The sequence below is a fragment of the Oncorhynchus tshawytscha genome, linkage group LG07 (genome assembly GCF_018296145.1).
Source record: "Oncorhynchus tshawytscha isolate Ot180627B linkage group LG07, Otsh_v2.0, whole genome shotgun sequence".
NCBI lineage: Eukaryota > Metazoa > Chordata > Actinopteri > Salmoniformes > Salmonidae > Oncorhynchus > Oncorhynchus tshawytscha.
The window spans coordinates 32,051,652-32,074,345 of record NC_056435.1 but is presented as its reverse complement, the minus strand read 5'-3'; the positions used below and the strand labels follow the sequence as shown (position 1 = coordinate 32,074,345).

Sequence of the window (22,694 nt, the reverse complement as noted above, 5' to 3'; positions counted from 1 at the left end):
AGGCTTTTTATGCAATCTGGCCAAAGGGGACGGCTCCGTTCGCCTGACACGCTCTCTGACCTCACTCGGGCCGTGGCTACAGTTTTTATATGAAAGAGTTTCTCTTATACCTCCTATAATCACATCTGATCTTAACAAAAATACTTTCATAATTGTTCATATGCAGAACGTATTGGATGGAAACTTGATAAAGGGGATATTACTTTCCAAGTTACAGTATTTCATCCATACAGTGTTTAAGGACATCACAATATGAAAACCAATATTACATTATTATTATTTAGTTCCCCATTGACCATATCCCACATTATGTTAGAAATATTGTTCCAGTATTCACTTCCTCCACCAAACTTTTCAGTTGGTACTATGCATTGGGGCAGGTAGAGTCCACACTCCAGTCGATGGTTGCCATTGCACATGTTGATCTTAGGCTTCTCTGCGGCTGCTCGGCCATGGAAACCCATTTCAATAAGCTCCTAACAGATATTATGTATTGTGTGGCCTACCGCTTCATGGCTGAGCTGTTGTTGCTCCTAGACATTTCCACTTCACAATAACAGCACTTACAGTTGACTAGAGCAGTTCTAGCAGGGCAGAAATTTCACGAACTGACTTGTTGGAAAGGTGGCATCCTACACTATATTAAACTGATGCATTTGGCAATGTTCAACTTCAATTCACTGGCACTATGAAGAATAGCTTACCCGTAGTTATTGATAACCTATTATACTTTAGTTGAATTTACAAGGCATTGCTAGATTACCAGACTACCAAGATATAGCCTATGCGCACGGTTCTGATCCCTGCTCCTCGCTATAAAAAACGCCAGTGTGTGTTTGGTCTGTTGTGTGTCGAATAGCTCAGCCTACTCATTGATAACCCCTACTTTACTTTAGTGAACTTGCTCAAGACATTGTAGGCCAAGAAATAGCTAAATGCAGCATTGCAATATAGCAGCATTGCTATATAGCTTACATCTGTTGATTACTGATGCACAGTTCTGACTGTCTACCTAGCCATCACTAGCACATTAGAGGCTGCTGCCTATAGGCATAGACTAAGAATCACTGATCACTTTAAGGAATGGAACACTAGTCACTTTAATAACGTTTACATATCTGGTATTACTCATCTCATATGCACATACTGCATTCTATACTATTTTATGGTATCTTAGTCCGTTCTGCTCTGATATCGCTTGTCCTTATGTGTATATAGTCTTAATTAATTCCTACTTACATTTGTGTGTATTGGGTATATGTAGTGTAATTTGTTAGATATTACTGCATTGTCGGAGCTAGAAGCATAAGCATTTCGCTACACCCGCAATAACATCTGCCAATAACGTGTATGTGATCAATTCTATTTTTATTAGTGTCCGACATCCCAGGCTGTGCCCCTCCCATCTCTCTTTCTTTGCTGTGAAAGATGCGAGAGCTTGTGTTTTCGAAGGAGATTACGGAAAATAGTTTAGTCGTTGCAAAAATACTGAATCGTAGGAGTCGATTGAAGCTTGACACCGGGAAATGGGAAGAGACGGGCAAGGACTCGAGGAATCGATTGTTTTTGAAGCGACACCCCACCACGACTCGTTGCTGGCATTTTCCGCAATTGGCACATTATTAGTTAGATACTGTATCTAGCTCGACAGAATTCGAAATTCCACGCTAAATGCAGACATGACAGGGAACACGAATTCTCCAGTTGTTATTTTGACAAACTAATTGTCAAGTTTGACAACTTCCTGCCCCCCCTCCAAAAAAAACTCCCTGCTAACGTTGGCTAATGCTGCTCACACACAGGTGCCTCATTCTGAATGATTTGAACTGAAGTAAAGGTATGTTTTTGTCTTGTTTATAAAAGTGTTGAAGTGGTAACACTGTTGTATTATAGTGGCCACACTGACCAACTTGTATTGTTTGTTATCCAACACTTTGGAAGCGTAGCTGTTTTCTCCGTAACGTTAGCAGCTAGCTAACTAGCTAATATGTCCACACATATTTACGTAAGTCGTCATTATTGTGTAACTTTAGCTAGCTAGCCAGCCAATGTCGTTATGGTCTAGCTATCCACTGCCTTTAATAGAAAAGGTGTAAACAAACTGAAATGTACAGGCTTTAATCTGATTAACAGTTTGGGTGAATTCCATTTGAATTCAGTCAATGCAAGAGCTTTCCAATACAGATCGTTAAATTCTTGAACTGGACTCCACATGTTGGTAAACAGCAGAGGGGAAGCGAGAGGCCCAACTCATCGGAAAATCGGTCTCCCTCCTGTCGCCAACCAAGGAAGTTGTTTTTGTATGGAGGTCAATGAGTGTCGAATTTGGTCAACACAAAATAAATGGCTTATTTGCTACGTGAGGTTTATTTGATCGAATACAAGTTTTGTAATGTTTAAGTTGTTACGAGTGTGCTGATATAAGCAACTTTGAGGAAAAAAAACGTTTTTCGCAGATGGCGAGGCATATTGATGTCATGAGGATAGTAGCATAGTGTCTTCTCTCGCCCTTGAATACAGGCGGTTGACGCCAACAACCCTCATCGAATATATATATATTTTTAAAGTATTACAATGAGATGTATCCACCAATTTTAACAAAGGATGTGCGGGAACTAGACAGCCCACCGCGCAGCTGTGTGGACAACGTCTCCCGTTGTTAGGGCGGAGAGACGTGTATCTTGTCAGTATATCCATACTCTTTAAGTTATTGGCATGGCAGTTTTGACCTTTTGCTTCTGGGGCAGTGGTATTCAAAGTCGTGGTCGCGGGGAACTTCAGAGGGGACGTAAAATATATATTTTTTTGTAACAAAATTAAGAGTACAGATTATTTAATGGGACAATATACAAACGTTTTTGAGAAAGATAATTTGAAAAATAAAATGTTGAGTAAATGTATTTATTGGTTTCTTTGATGAACATATAATGAATTGAAGGTTATTTGTTGATGTGTCATTAGATTTGGGGTGGAAAAAATGCTGTCCCCAGAAACTCTGACTGGGGAAAAAATGGGGTCCCCACTGAACAAGTTTGAATACCATAGCTCTGGGGACATGTATCTGCAGCCAAAAAGGGTTGACGGAAGTAAGGCCCATAGGTTAAGTCATTGGTCAGGAAGAACTAGAGTAAGCGAACTAACCATATGAGACCCTGCACCAATGACTGCATTACCTACACAGAGGGGTAGTTATACCACAAAGCAGGATAAATAAAGGAGCCCAGGAAGTGAGAATGTTGAACAAAATCCCATTTCAATTTATTCTGCTGGTTCATCTGGGTGTTGGAAATATAATCTTGTTCAGGAGTCTGACTTCCAGAGCTTGCTATCTGAGGATGAGTTAGACCTATACAGCCAAGCCATATAAAAGCCAGAGCATATTGTACATGTATATATTCTTACCTCTCTCTTCCCTCTCCTGTTTGAATGGAGGCATACAACCCAACTGAGCCATGTCGTCGCGTGTGCTGCTTCGGCAGCAGCTGATGCGGGAACAAGCCCAGGAACAAGAGAGACGGGAGGCCCAGCAGCAGAACTCTGTGGCTCAGCTCAGGGCAACTGACTCCACCCCTGCCATCTATGTCACTCTGCCCCCAATAGCTGCTCGCCAGCCTCCCGCACAGGTGCCCGTGGAGGTGTTGAAGGTGAGACTCCACTTCAAATGGCTTCTCTCCAGGGAACTACACTTGCATGGCATGCCACATCATGAAATGGTAGCTTATAACCTCCATATTAAATTGGCATGTTACAAGTTGCCTTCTTAGTTGGCTGTTTGACTGACATGTTTTTTAAAATCTGTTAGGTGCAGAGCCATCTGGAGAACCCCACCAAGTATCACATCCAGCAGTCTCAGAGGCAGCAGGTGAAGGAGTATCTCTCCACCACCCTCGGCAATAAGGTGGCACCTCAAATCCTAGGTGTATCTCCCTTGCCACTGTCTAGCTCTGCCCCTGAGATGACTCCCACGGCCCTCAGTGCTCCAAACAGCCCAATGGCTTTACTCAATCTGGGATCCAAGAAAGAGGAGGTATGTGGTATGACTGAAGACCGCATTACACTGCAATACACCACTCACATTGGCTTGATGTCTTAAGTGGGATGGTATCATGCTACTGTTTGTATGGACCTACTGCCTTTTGCGGCAGGCATCAGATTTGTAACTAATTTGAACTCCCACAATTTATAGATGTTTTGTTTAGTCTAAGTGGAATAAAGCTATGCGAAGTCCATGGATAAAGCTCACAATTGAACGGCTTCTCATTGTCTCAGACATATTTTCAATGAAAGTTTGGGTTGAAGGCCTAACCTACTGATCACGAAATTACTTTTTTGTTTGTTCTGTAATGCCTCTTGTCATGTTGCCATTGTTAGCTTAGTTGCACAGTCTGCTGTTAAATACTACACTGGCAGCTTAGTGATATCTTCACCTCTTTTAGACACATGCCTTTTCTTTTGAAATCATTCTTCATTAGGGCAAAATAATTCCTTACTTTGTGTCATTGTACCTTCTATATATATATATATATATATATATATAAAATACACACACACACAGTGGGGCAAAAAAGTATTTAGTCTGCCACCAATTGTGCAAGTTCTCCCACTTAAAAAGATAAGAGGCCTGTAATTTCCATCATAGGTACACTTCAACTATGACAGACAAAATGAGAAAAAGAAATCTAGAAAATCACATTGTAGGATTATGGTGGAAAATAAGTATTTGGTCACCTACAAACAAGCAAGATTTCTGGCTCTCACAGACCTTCTTTAAGAGGCTCATCTGTCCTCCAATTGTTACCTGTATTAATGGCACCTGTTTGAACTTGTTATCAGTATAAAAGACACCTGTCCACAACCTCAAACAGTCACACTCCAAACTCCACTATGGCCAAGACCATAGAGCTGTCAAAGGACACCAGAAACAAAATTGTAGACCTGCACCCGGCTGGGAAGACTGAATCTGCAATAGGTAAGCAGCTTGGTTTGAAGAAATCAACTGTGGGAGCAATTATTAGGAAATGGAAGACATACAAGACCACTGATAATCTCCCTCGATCTGGGGCTCCACGCAAGATCTCACCCTGTGGGGTCAAAATGATCACAAGAACGGTGAGCAAAAATCCCAGAACCACACGGGGGGAGCTAGGGAATGACCTGCAGAGAGCTGGGACCAAAGTAACAAAGCCTACCATCAGTAACACACTACGCCGCCAGGGACTCAAATCCTTCAGTGCCAGGCTTGTCCCCCTGCTTAAGCCAGTACATGTCCAGGCCCGTCTGAAGTTTGCTAGAGAGCATTTGGATGATCCAGAAGAAGATTGGGAGAATGTCATATGGTCAGATGAAACCAAAATATACGTTTTTGGTAAACTCAACTCGTCGTTTTTGGAGGACAAAGAATGCTGAGTTGCATCCAAAGAACGCCATACCTACTGTGAAGCATGGGAGTGGAAACATCATGCTTTGGGGCTGTTTTTCTGCAAAGGGACCAGGACGACTGATCGTGTAAAGGAAAGAATGAATGGGGCCATGTATCGTGAGATTTTGAGTGAAAACCTCCTTCCATCAGCAAGGGCATTGAAGATGAAACGTGGCTGGGTCTTTCAGCATGACAATGATCCCAAACACACCGCCCAGGCAACGAAGGAGTGGCTTCTTAAGAAGTATTTCAAGGTCCTGGAGTGGCCTAGCCATTCTCCAGATCTCAACCCCATAGAAAATATTTGGAGGGAGTTGAAAGTCCGTGTTGCCCAGCAACAGCCCCAAAACATCACTGCTCTAGAGGAGATCTGCATGGAGGAATAGGCCAAAATACCAGCAACAGTGTGTGAAATCCTTGTGAAGACTTACAGAAAACGTTTGACCTCTGTCATTGCCAACAAAGGGTATATAACAAAGTATTGAGATAAACTTTTGTTATTGACCAAATACTTATTTTCCACCATAATTTGCAAATAAATTCATTAAAAATCCTACAATGTGATTTTCTGGATTTTCTTCTCATTTTGTCTGTCATAGTTGAAGAGTGTACCTATGATGAAAATTACAGGCCTCTCTCATCCTTTTAAGTGGGAGAACTTGCACAATTGGTGGGTGACTAAATGCTTTTTTGCCCCACTGTGTGTGTGTGTGTATATGTGTATATATATATATTTTTTTACACATTTCAAGTAAGAAATGTAATACAGTTAAATTCAAGCTGTCCTTTTAACTTTCCACATTAAAAAATATATATTTTATTAGCTGTTCTATTATGTCTGTGTGTCTTTCCAGATAGATGGCGTAATTGATGACATCATCAGCCTTGAATCAAGTTTCAATGATGACTTCATGACGTTAATTGACTTGGGTCTACAGCTGCCTAGTACAGTATGTGGAAATGTGTATTTTGTCAATTGCAATTGGGCTAATATGAAAACACAAGTATGGACAAATGTGTGGATCTGTCAAATTAGTGACAATTATGCAGTGAAATTCAATTAACAACTAGCCTATCATTTTTGGAGTTATCTTGCTATATCTGTTTTGTCTTGGTTGAATTTCTCAAACTGGAATTCAGTGGTGCTGTAGGAGTAAACATACTCTTCTGGCACTTAACTAAGACTCGTCAGGCCAGTGTTGTCTGGGTGGGGTAGCAACCAGGGGAAACGGGAGAGGAGGACAAATGATGCAGGGCATGGCAGTATGTGAAGTTGGAATGGTAGACAATTCAGAGGGTGCTCAAAATACGTTTTTAACAGTTGAGTTGTTAGATGGAAAGAGATTGAAGAGATTACTTCCCGCATCAGAAAATTGGATTTGGGTTTTGCTTCAGGAGCATGAAAAGAAAGAACATTGAGGTAAATCAATCGGGTTGTTTGGCAGCACATGGCAGAGTGGCCTTGTTAAACGTCTTCAGGATTGGTGGGTCCCCTGTAGAACGGTTGAGCTAATGTAGGCTAAAGCTATTAGCATGCGGTTGTAAGTAACAAGAACATTTCCCAGGACATAGACATATCTGATATTGGCAGAAAGCTTAACTTCTTGTTAATCTAACGGCACGGTGCAATTTACAGTAGCTATTACAGTGAAATAATACAATGCTATTGTTTTAGGAGAGTGCACTGTTTTGAACATGAAAAGTTATTAATAAACAAATTAGGCACATTTGGGCAGTCTTGATACAACATTTTAAAGAGAAATGCAATGGTTCCTTGGATCAGTCTAATAGTTTGCACATGCACTGCTGCCGCCTAGTGGCCAAAATCTAAATTGCACCTGTGCTGGAATAATACATTCTCTTGCATTTCAAGATGGTACAAACATCTTTTTTTTTTTTTTTTTTGTATTATCTTTTATCAGTATATTCTCCTACATTCCTTTCACATTTCCACAAACTTCAAAGTGTTTCCTTTCAAATGGTACCTAGAATATGCATATCCTTGCTTCATGGCCAGCGCTACAGGCAGTTAGATTTGGCTATGTCATTTTAGGTGAACATTTTTTTTTTAAAAGGGGGGGAATAGACATTTAGCAATATTTCTCACATTTATAAGGATCTATAGCCTACCGCAACACATGTCAGATTTGTTTCAAATGCGTTAATGCTTTTGGATACCTTGCTGAACCTTCAATTATGGAAAAGTTATTAGGCTTATAATAAATTGTGATGACTTGCTTGAAATTATATTCCATATAAACCAGCCAACCTGTCGTATGGTAATTTAGTATCCTTGTGTACAATCATTGAAGGTCAAATATAATACAGTACTACAATGTAGCTTATCTTAAAAATGTTCTACTTCTACCAGGATAGATATACAAATTTGAGTTATTGGAAATATAGGATGTTGGATTCCCATTATCAAATTGTATTCGTCACATACACAGTTTACAGCAGGTATAAAATGTGCAGTGAAATGCTTATGTGCTAACTCCCTCAACAAGGCTGTACATTAGTCAATAACAATAATAACAGGGTCAAGTCAAAAATGACAAGTAATAAGAGAGATAGTATGCGTAGTAATAATGGACTGTATTACACTGCATTTACAAATATAAAGTGGGTAGTGACTTGGATCACACAGTGGAATAAATAGTATATAGGTAGCCTAGCGGTTAAGAGTGATGGCCCAGTGACCGAAAGGTCGCTGGTTTGGATTTCCAAGCCGACTAAGGGAAACATCTGTCTGTGCCCTTGAACAAGGCAGTTACCCAGAGCAACTTACAGGAGCAATTATGGTTAAGAGCATCTGCTAATTGTCTAAAATGTAACAATAGAACCGCAGCGTTGAGTGTGTGCTTGTGGGTGTTTGTGTGGGTAGTCAGTGCAAATAGTTTCTAAGATGCAGGTCTCTGTAGGGAGACCACTAAAGTTAGCTGTTCAGCAGTCTCGGAGCCTGCTCCTGTACTCCCTGTACACGACTGTGGCCACGCACGACTCCAACACAATCATAAAGTTTGCAGACGACACAATGGTGGTGGGCCTGATCGCCGACGGCTATGACACAGCCTGTTTTGAAAGTTATGACAGTTAAATGAGTATTCTGATACATGTAGAACAAGAAAACGTATGACAATAGAAAATATATAGAGTTGAATTTTTATGTTTCATTAGTTTCTCCTGGAAGCTTGTCCAGGTTGTCAGTGTTAAACTTTGTTTGCTTTGATGTTAATGCAGTGGTTTCCCTTGCCTCTTACAGCTCCCTGGAAACCTCCTGGATGTATACCATAGTCCTGGAATGGCAGCACCTACCCTCACTGTCAGCAACTCCTGCCCTGCGGATCTGACCAATATTAAAAGGGAATACTCTGGTATGGCCTTGTTCCTTTCCCTGTACTAGGTCCATGATCCTCACTGTCCAGTTCCTCCATATTTTATATAGCTCTGGAGATAAGAATGTTTTTGGGGGGGATTATAAACTTCTTATGTTATGTCCCATGTAACTTTCCATTTTGTTAAATTGTAAATTGTTAGAATGGATTTTTAGATTGCACAGCAGCACCTCTAAAGTATATGTTATGTTCAATATGTAGATACCAAAGCGCTGGTGAAAGAGAGACAGAAGAAGGACAACCATAACCTCAGTGAGTCATACCTTTTTTATTTTTACTCACTTCTGTATTGTTCTTTACCCTCTATGATGCTAGACAGCTCTTGTTCCTCTTGGAGTGGCAGTGAGTTTCATTTCTTAATCTCTTTCCCCATTGTTTCTCTTGACAGTTGAGAGGAGGCGGAGGTTTAACATCAATGACCGCATAACGGAGCTTGGGGCCATAATACCCAAGTCAAGTGACCCGTGAGTTTGCCGTTATTGTTCTCTTATTCAGGACATTTACTTTGGATGACTTGATCAGTGGTGGTATTGATACAAATAAATCTCATTCAGATTTTACATTTTGGGAATGAAAAGCAATATCAAAAGAATTATTGATGCAATGCATATCCAACCCGGAAGCCAGCCGCACCAATGTGCCGGAGGAAACACTGTACACCTGGCGACCTGGTCAGCGTGCACTGCGCCCGGTCTGCCACAGGAGTCGCTAGTGCGCGATGAGACAAGGATATCCCTGCCGGCCAAACCCTCCCTAACCCGGACGACGCTGGGCCAATTGTGCGTCGCCCCAAGGACCTCCCAGTCAAGGCCACTGAAAAGCAATACTCAATTTGTATCAGATTTGATATTCCTCTCTAACAACCTTCTCTCTTTTTCTCATGGCTGTAGGGAGATGCGCTGGAATAAGGGCACCATTCTGAAGGCCTCGGTGGACTACATCAGGAAGCTGCAGAAGGAGCAGCAGAGAGCCAAGGAGGTAGAGATGCGTCAGAAGAAGCTGGAACATGCTAACCACAGCTTGATGCTGCGTATCCAGGTCAGTTATTGGACATACAGTGCCTTCAGAAAGTATTCGCACCTCTTGACTTTTTCCACATTTTGTTGTTACAGCCTGAATTTAAAATGGATTACATTTAGATTTTTTTGTCACTGGCCTACACACAATACCCCATAATGTCAAAGTGGAATTATGTTTTTCAAAATGAACTAATTAATTAAAAATGAAAAGCTGAAATGTCTTGAGTCAATAATTATTCAACCCCTTTGTTATGGCAACACATTTGCTAAACAAATCACATAATAAGTTGCATGGACTCACTGTGCAATAATAGTGTTTGACATGATTTCTGAATGACTACCTCATCTCTGTACCCCACACATACAATTATCTGTAAGGTCCCTCAGTCGAGCAATGTATTTCAAACACAAAGACCAGGGAGGTTTTCCAATGCCTCAAGAAGGGCACCTATTGGTGGATGGGTAAAAATAAAAAAGCAGACATTGATTATCCCTTTTAGCATGGTGAAGTTATTAATTACACTTTGGATGGTGTATCAATACACCCAGTCACTACAAAGATACAGATGTCCTTCCTAACTCAGTTGCTGGAGAGGGAGGAAATCGCTCAGGAGTTTCACCATGAAGCCAATGGTGACTTTAAAACCATTAGAGTTTAATGGCTGTGATAGAACTGAGGATGGATCAACAACGTTGTTACTCCACAATACTAACCTAATTGACAGAGTGAAAAGAAGAATAAAAATGTACAGAATAAAAAATATTCCAAAACAAGCATCCTGTTTGCAATAAGGCTCTAAAATAAATTAACTTTATGTCCTGAATATAAAGCGTTATGTTTGGGGCAAATCCAACACAATAAATCACGTAGAATCACTCTTCATATTTTCAAGCATGGTGGTGGCAGCATCGTGTTATGGGTATGCTTGTCATCGGCAAGGAAGTTTGTTAGAATAAGAAGAAATGGAATAAAGCTAAGCACAGGCAAAATCCTAGAGGAAAACCTGGTTCAGTCTGCTTTCCAACAGACACTGGGAGACATTCACCAAATCTACACTGGAGTTGCTTACCAAGACAACATTGAATGTTCCTGAGTGGCCTATTTACAGTTTTGACTAAAAGCGGCTTGAAAATCTATGGCATGACTTGAAAATAGCTGTTAAGCAGCAATGATCAACAACCAACTTGACAGAGCTTAAAGAATTTTAAAAAGGATAATTGGCAAATATTGCGTAATCCAGTTGTGCAAAGCTCTTAGACTTACCCAGAAAGACTCACATCTGTAATCACTGCCAAAGGTGATTCTTTAAAAAAATATTTTAATCACACATTTTTCAATCCACACCATACACAAAAATGGATCTCTCCTACAGACTGTGAGTCAAGTGGCCTTGGCTTGCCATATAAGCAGGCAGACAGGCATCAAGCATTCAGTTACTGTTCGATTGATTGTTAGAATGGGCAAAACTAGTGATCTTAAGCGACTGAGAGTGGTAACCAAGAATGGTGCGACAAACAAAAAAACATCCAGTCAGCGGCTGTCCTGTGGGAGAAAACATTGTTGATGAGAGAGGTTGGAGAACAATGACAAGAATCATGCAAGCCAACATGTGTGCCACAAACAGACAAAATAACGGCGCAGTATAACAGTGGTGTGCAGAACGCATCTTAGAATGCACAACTCGTTGATCGTTGTCACGGATGGGCTATTGCAGCAGACGACCACACCGGATTACACTCCTATCAGCTAAAAACAACAAGCTGCTCCAGTGGGCATGCGATCACCAACACTGGACAATTGAGGAGTGGAAAACCATTGCCTGGTCCGACGAATCCCGGTTCCTGTTGCGTCATGCTGATAGTCAGGATTTGGCCTCAACAGTATGAGTCCATGGACCCATCCTGGCTGGGGTCAACTGGACAGGCTTGTGGTGGTGGTGTACTGGTGTGGGGAATGTTTTTCTGGCACACTTCAGGTCCCTTGATACCAATTGAGCAACGATTGAACGTCATACCCTGAAGAATTCAGGCTGTTCTGGAGGCAAAGGGTCCAACTTGGGACTAGATGGGTGTACCTAATAAACTGGTCACTGAGTTTATATATTTTATTTTTAATATTTTTATTTTTACACATGTAAAAATGTTTCTTCCACTTTGACAGAGTATTTTGTAGATCGTTGGCAAAATAATTGAATTAAATCCAACTTTGTAACAACAAAATATGGAAAAAGTCCAAAGGGGTGTACTTTCTGAAGTTACTATAGTTATCATGAATATAAGGAGAAATAAATCTAGAAATGTTATCATACAATATATTTAGAGATTATTATTTTTTGTTCTTATGTGAAGGAGTTGGAGATACAGGCTCAGCTCCATGGCCTCTCCAGTCCGATGTCCCATGGCCTGAGTTCAGACCCCTCCCTCCTTCAGCAGCAGCACCTTCAGCAGGGAGACCATAAACTGGGGCCCAGCGCTGGAGAGGCCTGCTCCCAAACCTTTCTCAGCCTGGGGGCAGCAGCCATGGCACAGCCTGTCCTTACCTCCTCCCCACCTTCCTCTGACTCCCCTGTGGTTGTGACCATAAGCAGCCCCCTGGACCTGGGCAGTGTAAGCTTCACCGAGCTGGATGACCCCTCCAATGCTGGGCTGTACCTAGACGTGGGGCTGGGGGACATCATCATGGACGAGGGGTACACACTGTCCCCAGAGAGGGTGGACCCACTGTTTTTTGTGTCACCAGGTGCCTCAAAGACCAGCAGTCGTGGGAGCAGCTTCAGTATGGAGGAGGACTTGTAGCAGGGACATACTGGGGTCAAACTGGTAGAGCGAGACCAGGGAGTTGGGTAATGAGAGGTTTGGGGAAAGGAGGAGGAGCACTGAAAAATAAGAGCTAGAACACTGCATATGGCACTGGACTCTGCTTTAAAACAAACAGCCAACGGTTTCACAAAAAATGACTGATCTGAATCATGCATTAGTCCAAAGTAAATGGCTATCCTTTCCTCCCTTACCAAGTTAATATTGGTCCCTGAATTTAGAACCCCCCCCTTTTTTTCAGCACACCATCAATGATAAATGCAATCATTTTCAAATGGAACATAGTAAAATTAGGATATGGACATTTGATTTTTTAAAATCTTTTTCTTGCAAGCCTCAACTCAACCAAGATTTCCCTGCACAGACATTAAAGAGGAAATAGTGTGGTGGTTTAGTTAAGTACAGTATATTATTGCTTCATTGTAGAGTATATACTTTGTGCACTTTAACTTTTGTGGGAAGGTTCTTGTCTATTTAGTGAAATTGGCATGAACTACATAACGGGTGCTTTATTGAATTTAGGTATTTTTTTAACCGAGTTGAAAAGCAGGATTTCTATAGCTTAAAGTACACAAGTGAATGCATTTTACAGATCTCATGTTTGTCTAACAAAAATGTACCAAAGGGATATTTTATTAAATATACAAGGCACATAGTTTGTGATGTAAAAAAATGATTTGATAACCTCTAAAAAACAAAAATATATATTTACATTTCTAAAATATTTGTGAACTTTCAAAACATGTTTGTTGCACCTTTTCCTGTTGTCTATGCATTTTTTAAAAGCTTTTGTCTGTTGAATGGCTATACAGCCAGTATGTAACTGAACTTACAATGAACAAAATAAATATACAAGAAAAGCAAAAGCTGCTGCAGCTAGTCAGACAACGCAGGCCACCTTTCACAGAATGATCATAGATTTAAGTCTTTATACGGGTGCATTATATATATATATATATATATATATATATATTTTTTTTTATAGTCAATGGAAGTATAGCTTTAACGTTTGGCACTAGTCTCTGAAACACTGCGTGATGTGTGTGTTGCAGAAACGTACTGGGCTATGCAGTATATTTCTTAGATGATCATATGGTAATTTGTGATGATAATACTAATATGATTATGTTGACTAAGATTTCTATAGCGATTTTCCAAGGCCTTGTCACATAGACTTGACTTCTAGCTCTAGACTTACAGTTACCTTTTTCTGAGTCATCTAATCTGAAAATGTGTAACATTCCACATGTTTTTCCAAGAGACTGAAATCCGTGCATGGTTAGTGTGTATTACTCCTCTAGCCCTCAGTCTCAGTCTTTCTTTCATTTGTATTGACAAGCTTTTCAAAAAAAAGTATGTTCATTAGCAGTATATGTTAGGGGTCTGTTTACACGTCTGGAACTCTGTTTTTCTATGTATTGTCAATTGATGCTTCCCAGATGCTGTTGAAACATTTGTGCCTTTCCTCCATGTCAAGGAAGATGGATGCAGAGTCTAACTCTCCTAACAGGTTTTTATTCAAAAAAACATAAAAAGAGATGTTTGACACGTGAACTCAAAAAACAATGCAATATGTCTGATTATCTGAATGTTTAAAAAAAAAATGCAGTTTAGTTGAACTGCGGCTGTGGTTTGATATGAGATCCTTTATTTTGAATCATTTCGAAAAATATATATTGCTGTTCTGATTTTCACTTATGGTTCTGCGTTTACTGGAACAGAAACCTTTAACAGCTTTAAAGGGAATATAATGTTGGCCACTTTGAATTATATTTGAAAGTGTATTGAATTACTTGCTTTTTCTATACTCAGCAATATTAAGCAATCTTTCACTCTTTACTGTTTTCTGGTATGTTTTATTTTAACCAAAATAAAAATTTAGAAAACCTTCAAATTTCAATTCCATGCTTTGTCTAAAAGGTTTTCAGAGTGCAATGTGTCTCAATGGTTGGGCTTAATTGTTCCAAACACCCTTTCCTTGCATACCCACTGCTTTCTCAGATTGGTATTTGATATTTTATTAGGATCCCCAATAGCTATTGCTAAAGCAGCAGCTACTCTTCCTGGGGTCAACACAAAACATTTTATTTTATTTCACCTTTATTTAACCAGGTAGGCTAACTGAGAACAAGTTCTCATTTGCAACTGCGACCTGGCCAAGATAAAGCAAAGTGTGTGACACAGACAACAACACAGAGTTACACATGGAGTAAACAATAAACAAGACAATAACACAAACAAGTCAATGACACAGTAGAGAAAAGAAAGTCTATATACCGTGTGTGCAAAAGGCATGAGGAGGTAGGCAATAAATAGGCCATAGGAGTGAATAATTACAATTTCACAGATTAACACTTGGAGTGATAAATGAGCAGATTATGATGTGCAAGTAGAGATACTGGTGTGCAAAAGAGCAGAAAAGTAAATAAAATAAAAACAGTATGGGGATGAGGTAGGTAGATTGGATGGGCTATTTACAGATGGACTTTGTACAGCTGCAGTGATCGGTTAGCTGCTCAGATAGTTGATGTTTAAAGTTGGTGAGGGAAATAAAAGTCTCCAACTTCAGCGATTTTTGCAATTCGTTCCAGTCACTGGCAGCAGAGAACTGGAAGGAAAGGCGGCCAAATGAGGTGTTGGCTTTGGGGATGATCAGTGAAATATACCTGCTGGAACGTGTGCTACAGGTGGGTGTTATCGTGACCAGTGAACTGAGATAAGGCGGAGCTTTACCTAGCATGGACTTATAGATGACCTGGAGCCAGTGGGTCTGGCAACGATTATGTAGCAAGGGCCAGCCGACTAGAGCATACAGGTCGCAGTGGTGGGTCGTATAAGGTGATTTGGTAACAAAACGGATGGCACTGTGATAGACTGCATCCAGTTTGCTGAGTAGAGTGATGAAAGCTATTTTGTAGATGACATCGCCGAAGTCGAGGATCGGTAGGATAGTCAGTTTTACTAGGGTAAGTTTGGCGGCGTGAGTGAAGGAGACTTTGTTGTGAAATAGAGAGCCGATTCTAAATTTGATTTTGGATTACAGATGTTTAATATGAGTCTGGAAGAAGAGTTGACAATCTAACCAGACACCTAGGTATTTATAGTTGTCCACATATTCTAGGTCGGAACCGTCCAGGGTGGTGATGCTAGTCGGGCGGGCGGGTGCGGGCAGCGAACGGTTGAAAAGCATGCATTTGGTTTTACTAGAGTTTAAGAGCAATTGGAGGCCACGGAAGGAGTGTTGTATGGCATTGAAGCTCGTTTGGAGGTTAGTTAACACAGTGTCCAAGGAAGGGCCAGAAGTATACAGAATGGTGTCGTCTGCGTAGAGGTGGATCAGGGAATCGCCCGCAGCAAGAGCGACATCATTGATATATACAGAGAAAAGATTCTGCCCAAGAATTGAACCCTGTGGTACCCCCATAAGAGATTGCCAGAGGTCCGGACAACATGCCCTCCGATTTGACACACTGAACTCTGTCTGCAAAGTAGTTGGTGAACCAGGCGAGGCAGTCGTCAGAAAAACCAAGGCTATTGAGTCTGCCGATAAGAATACGGTGATTGACAGAGTTGAAAGCCTTGGCCAGGTCGATGAAGATGGCTGCACAGTACTGTCTTATCGATGGCGGTTATGATATCGTTTAGTACCTTGAGCCGTGACCGGCTCAAAAGCCGGATTGCACAGCGGAGAAAGTACGGTGGGATTTGAAATGGTCAGTGATTTGGAGTAGCCAGGAGGAAGGCATGGCCAGCCTTGGAGAAATGCTTATTGAAATTTTCGATTATCATGGTTTTATCAGTGTTACCTAGCCTCAGAGCAGTGGGCAGCTTATCTAAGATGGTGAGGAAATTACTTTTAAAGAATGACCAGGCATCCTCGACTGACGGGATGAGGTCAATATCCTTCCAGGATACCCGGGCCAGGTCGATTAGAAAGGCCTGCTTGCAGAAGTGTTTTAGGGAGCGTTTGACAGTGATGAGGGGTGGTCGTTTGACTGCGGACCCATAGCGGATACAGGCAATGAGGCAGTGATCGCTGAGATCCTGATTGAAAACAGCGGAGGTGTATTTGGAGGGCAAGTTGGTCAGGATAATGTCTATGAGGGTGCCCATGTTTCCGGATTTAGGGTTATACCTGGTGGGTTCCTTGATGATTTGTGTGAGATTGAGGGCATCTAGGTTAGATTGTAGGACTGACGGGGTGTGTTAAGCATATCCCAGTTTAGGTCACCTAATAGAACGAACTCTGAAGCTAGATATACTATATAGTTGTACTTCCGGCGCCGACAGAGATGGCCGCCTCGCTTCGCGTTCCTAGGAAACTATGCAGTTTTTTGTTTTTTTACGTGTTATTTCTTACACTAGTACCCCAGGTCATCTTAGGTTTCTTTACATACAGCCGACAAGAACTACTGAATATAAGATCAGCGTCAACTCACCATCAGTACGACCAAGAATATGTTTTTCGCGACGCGGATCCTGTGTTCTGCCTTACAACCAGTGTAACCGAGCGGATCACATGCAGCGACCCAAAAAAAAAAAACGACTCAGAAAAAGAGGGAAACGAGCGGTCTTCTGGTCAGACTCCGGAGACGGGCACATCGTGCACCACTCCCTAGCATTCTTCTTGCCAATGTCCAGTCTCTTGACAACAAGGTTGATGAAATCCGAGCAAGGGTAGCATTCCAGAGGGACATCAGAGACTGTAACGTTCTCTGCTTCACGGAAACATGGCTAACTGGAGAGACGCAATCCGAAGCGGTGCAGCCAGCGGGTTTCTCCACGCATCGCGCCGACAGAAACAAACATCTTTCTGGTAAGAAGAGGGGCGGGGGCGTATGTCTTATGGCCAACGTGACATGGTGTGATGAAAGAAACATACAGGAACTCAAATCCTTCTGTTCACCTGATTTAGAATTCCTCACAATCAAATGTAGACCGCATTATCTACCAAGAGAATTCTCTTCGATTATAATCACAGCCGTATATATCCCCCCCCCCAAGCAGACACATCGATGGCTCTGAACGAACTTTATTTAACTCTCTGCAAACTGGAAACGATTTATCCGGAGGCTGCATTCATTGTAGCTGGGGATTTTAACAAGGCTAATCTGAAAACAAGACTCCCTAAATTTTATCAGCATATCGATTGCGCAACCAGGGGTGGAAAGACCCTGGATCATTGTTACTCTAACTTCCGCGACGCATATAAGGCCCTGCCCCGCCCCCTTTCGGAAAAGCTGACCACGACTCCATTTTGTTGATCCCTGCCTACAGACAGAAACTAAAACAAGAAGCTCCCACGCTGAGGTCTGTCCAACGCTGGTCTGACCAAGCTGACTCCACACTCCAAGACTGCTTCCATCAGGTGGACTGGGAGATGTTTCGTATTGCGTCAGACAACAACATTGACGAATACGCTGATACGGTGTGCGAGTTCATTAGAACGTGCATTGAAGATGTCTTTCCCATAGCAACGATTAAAACATTCCCTAACCAGAAACCGTGGATTGATGGCAGCATTCGTGTGAAACTGAAGGCACGAACCACTGCTTTTAATCAGGGCAAGGTGTCTGGTAACATGACTGAATACAAACAGTGCAGCTATTCCCTCCGCAAGGCTATCAAACAAGCTAAGCGCCAGTACAGAGACAAAGTAGAATCTCAATTCAACGGCTCAGAAACAAGAGGTATGTGGCAGGGTCTACAGTCAATCACGGACTACAGGAAGAAACCCAGCCCAGTCACGGACCAGGATGTCTTGCTCCCAGGCAGACTAAATAACTTTTTTGCCCGCTTTGAGGACAATACAGTGCCACTGACACGGCCTGCAACGGAAACATGCGGTCTCTCCTTCACTGCAGCCGAAGTGAGTAAGACATTTAAACGTGTTAACCCTCGCAAGGCTGCAGGCCCAGACGGCATCCCCAGCCGCGCCCTCAGAGCATGCGCAGACCAGCTGGCCGGTGTGTTTACGGACATATTCAATCAATCCCTATACCAGTCTGCTGTTCCCACATGCTTCAAGAGGGCCACCATTGTTCCTGTTCCCAAGAAAGCTAAGGTAACTGAGCTAAACGACTACCGCCCGTAGCACTCACATCCGTCATCATGAAGTGCTTTGAGAGACTAGTCAAGGACCATATCACCTCCACCCTACCTGACACCCTTGACCCACTCCAATTTGCTTACCGCCCAAATAGGTCCACAGACGATGCAATCTCAACCACACTGCACACTGCCCTAACCCATCTGGACAAGAGGAATACCTATGTGAGAATGCTGTTCATCGACTACAGCTCGGCATTCAACACCATAGTACCCTCCAAGCTCGTCATCAAGCTCGAGACCCTGGGTCTCGACCCCGCCCTGTGCAACTGGGTTCTGGACTTCCTGACGGGCCTCCCCCAGGTGGTGAGGGTAGGCAACAACATCTCCTCCCCGCTGATCCTCAACACTGGGGCCCCACAAGGGTGCGTTCTGAGCCCTCTCCTGTACTCCCTGTTCACCCACGACTGCGTGGCCATGCACGCCTCCAACTCAATCATCAAGTTTGCAGACGACACAACAGTGGTAGGCTTGATTACCAACAACGACGAGATGGCCTACAGGGAGGAGGTGAGGGCCCTCGGAGTGTGGTGTCAGGAAAATAACCTCACACTCAACGTCAACAAAACTAAGGAGATGATTGTGGACTTCAGGAAACAGCAGAGGGAACACCCCCCCATCCACATCGATGGAACAGTAGTGGAGAGGGTAGCAAGTTTTAAGTTCCTCGGCATACACATCACAGACAAACTGAATTGGTCCACTCACACAGACAGCATCGTGAGGAAGGCGCAGCAGCGCCTCTTCAACCTCAGGAGGCTGAAGAAATTCGGCTTGTCACCAAAAGCACTCACAAACTTCTACAGATGCACAATCGAGAGCATCCTGGCGGGCTGTATCACCGCCTGGTATGGCAACTGCACCGCCCTCAACCGTAAGGCTCTCCAGAGGGTAGTGAGGTCTGCACAACGCATCACCGGGGGCAAACTACCTGCCCTCCAGGACACCTACACCACCCGATGCTACAGGAAGGCCATAAAGATCATCAAGGACATCAACCACCCGAGCCACTGCCTGTTCACCCCGCTGCCATCCAGAAGGCGAGGTCAGTACAGGTGCATCAAAGCTGGGACCGAGAGACTGAAAAACAGCTTCTATCTCAAGGCCATCAGACTGTTAAACAGCCACCACTAACATTGAGTGGCTACTGCCAACACACTGTCAATGACACTGACTCTACTCCAGCCACTTTAATCATGGGAATCGATGGGAAATGATGTAAATATATCACTAGCCACTTTAAACAATGCTACCTTATATAATGTTACTTACCCTACATTGTTCATCTCATATGCATACGTTGATACTGTACTCTATATCATCGACTGCATCCTTATGTAATACATGTATCACTAGCCACTTTAACTATGCCACTTGGTTTACATACTTATCTCATATGTATATACTGTACTCGATATCATCTACTGTATCTTGCCTATGCTGCTCTGTACCATCACTCATTCATATATCCTTATGTACATATTCTTTATCCCCTTACACTGTGTATGACAGTAGTTTTTTTTGGAATTGTTAGTTAGATTACTTGCTCGTTATTACTGCATTGTCGGAACTAGAAGCACAAGCATTTCGCTACACTCGCATTAACATCTGCTAACCATGAGTATGTGACAAATAAAATTTGATTTGATTTGATTTGATTTAGATGGGGATCAATTCACAAATGGTGTCCAGGGCACATCTGGGAGCGGAGAGGGGTCGATAGCAGACGGCAACAGTGAGAGACTTATTTCTGGAGAGGTTAATTTTTAAAATTTGAAGTTCAAACTGTTTGGGTATAGACCTGGAAAGTATAACAGAACTTTACAGCCTCTCTCTGCAGTAGATTGAAACTCCTCCCGCTTTGGCAGTTCTATCTTGACGGAAAATGTTGTAGCTGGGTATGGAAATCTCAGAATTGTTGGTGGCCTACCTAAGCCAGGATTCAGACACGGCAAGGACATCAGTGTTGGCGGAGTGTGCTAAAGCAGTGAGTTAAACAAGCTTAGGGAGGAGGCTTCTGATGTTGACATGCATGAAACCAACGTTTTTTTGATCACAGAAGTCAACAAATGAGGGTGCCTGGGGACACGCGGGGCCTGGGTTTACCTCCACATCACCCGAGGAACAGAGGAGGAGTAGGATGAGGGTACGGCTAAAGGCTATCAAAACTGGTCGCCTAGAGCGTTGGGGACAAAGAATAAAAGGAGAAGATTTCTGGGCGTGGTAGAATAGATTCAGGGCATAATGTGCAGACAGGGGTAAGGTGGGGTGCGGGTACAGCGGGGGTAAGCCCAGGCACGGAGTGATGATAAGAGAGGTCGTATCTCTGGATAAGCTGGTAATAATGGGTGAGGTCACCGCATGTTTGGGAGGTGTGACAAAGGAGGTATCAGAGGTATAATGAGCGGAACTAGGGGCTCCATTGTCAACTAAAACAATGATAACTATCCTAAACAACAGTATACAAGGCATATTGACACACAGCAAGGCATAAAGTAATCACGTGTTGATTTGGAGAGCTGGCTAAGACAACAACAACAGCTAATCACCTAAAACAACAACATGTAAAATGGTGATGAATGGGCAGAGGGTCGGTTAACTACACACAGAGCCTGAGTTCAAGGCTGAGACCGGCAGATAAACAAAAAAAATAAATAAATATATAAACAGAATGGAGTACCGTGATTAATGGACAGTCCAGCGTGGATCAGCTATGTAGCCAAGTGATCATAGGGTCCAGGGGGCAGCAATAGAAGGAACAGGGGAACCGCAGAGTAGTAGTTACTACGCTAGCACGCGGGCGACGCAGTGTTTAAAGTTAGTAGCCCGGGGCTAGTAGAAGCGTCTGCTCCGACGGAGGCCTGTTGAAGTCACAGCGGATGGAGTATTCGTCGGCATACCTGTCGTGGTGGTGCAGCGGGGCGCCGTGTCGACTAAGGATCCAAGCCAGGTGGCGAAAGAGTTATTGTAGTAATTTAGTTTTCTATCCGGGAGATGCGCCTGGCTCACAGCTAACTGGTGCTAGCTTCGGGGCAGAGGCATTAGCCACTATAGCCACTTGGTAGCAGTGGTGATCCAGTTCCAAGGTCCAGAGCTTATGGCAAAGATCCGGTGGAGTAGTGTGTTCTAGCCGTGTTTGGGTGGAGTCCGGGTGAACAACTGAGTAGGCCGGGAGGTGGGCCTCAGGGATAGCTTCGGTACTGGATAACTCAGTGGGTGCTAGCTAGCTGTGAAGATCAGGAGAATGGTCCAGGGATTACGGCAGGAATCCGGCGTTGTAGTGGAGAGACAGTCCGTTACTGGTAGGCTGGCGAGTATTATCCAGGCAAAAAAAAAAGAAAAAAGGGCTGGTACCTGTGAAGGTAAAGGCCGCTAGCAGTGGCTAACAATGACTAAATAGCTTGTAGCTAAATTAGCTGGTTAGCTTCTGATGGCTGTGGTTCTTGCTATAAGGTCTAAAACTGACAAATAATAGCGATTCCGTATCACATTGGGTGAGGCAGGTTACCGGAAGGTATAAATGAACTAAAATGAAGAAGAGATTGAAAATAAAATTGAAATATATACAAAAAAATACGAAAAAATACAAAAGTACACTAGAGGACGAACAAAACACGCCTACGTGTTCTTGGGTATAAAACATCTTGGGTATAAAACATGAGGTAATGCATAACATTAACATACAAGTACATCACAAGGACAATATATTTGAAAATGTCTACATTGATCATTCCAAAATGTCTTTTAAATTCTATCATGGAAATGATTGTACAGTTGAAGTCGGAAGTTTACATACACATACATACATACATACAAGTTGGAGTCATTAAACTCGTTTTTCAACCACTCCACAAATTTCATGTTAACAAACTATAGTTTTGGCATGTTGGTTAGGACATCTACTTTGTGCATGACACAAGTAATTTTTCCAACAAT

The 22,694-nt window shown here is 42.6% G+C and overlaps 1 protein-coding gene across 2 annotated transcripts; it reads left to right on the top strand.

Moving 5' to 3' along the window:
- The first annotated feature begins 1,400 nt into the window (after window positions 1-1,400).
- Window positions 1,401-14,538, top strand: LOC112254371 (transcription factor E3). 2 transcript variants are annotated; one of them, XM_024426886.2, is made up of 9 exons: window positions 1,401-1,837; window positions 3,433-3,644; window positions 3,803-4,027; window positions 6,274-6,369; window positions 8,682-8,793; window positions 9,016-9,066; window positions 9,203-9,278; window positions 9,705-9,852; window positions 12,183-14,538. In XM_024426886.2, the coding sequence occupies exons 2-9, from the start codon at window positions 3,453-3,455 to the stop codon at window positions 12,627-12,629; spliced, it is 1,347 nt and encodes a 448-aa protein (XP_024282654.1). In that variant the 5' UTR covers window positions 1,401-1,837; window positions 3,433-3,452; the 3' UTR covers window positions 12,630-14,538. The 2 variants fall into 2 exon arrangements, with proteins under 2 accessions (XP_024282654.1, XP_024282655.1); XM_024426887.2 differs by lacking the exon at window positions 6,274-6,369.
- The last annotated feature ends 8,156 nt before the right edge of the window (window positions 14,539-22,694 follow it).

Excerpts from the sequence above, each read along its gene's own strand:
- LOC112254371 (XM_024426886.2), top strand. The coding sequence starts at position 3,453 with ATGTCGTCGCGTGTGCTGCTTCGGCAGCAGCTGATGCGGGAACAAGCC. Across the intron at positions 4,028-6,273 it reads TGGGATCCAAGAAAGAGGAG|ATAGATGGCGTAATTGATGA; the intron begins GTATGTGGTATG and ends GTGTCTTTCCAG. Across the intron at positions 6,370-8,681 it reads GTCTACAGCTGCCTAGTACA|CTCCCTGGAAACCTCCTGGA; the intron begins GTATGTGGAAAT and ends TGCCTCTTACAG.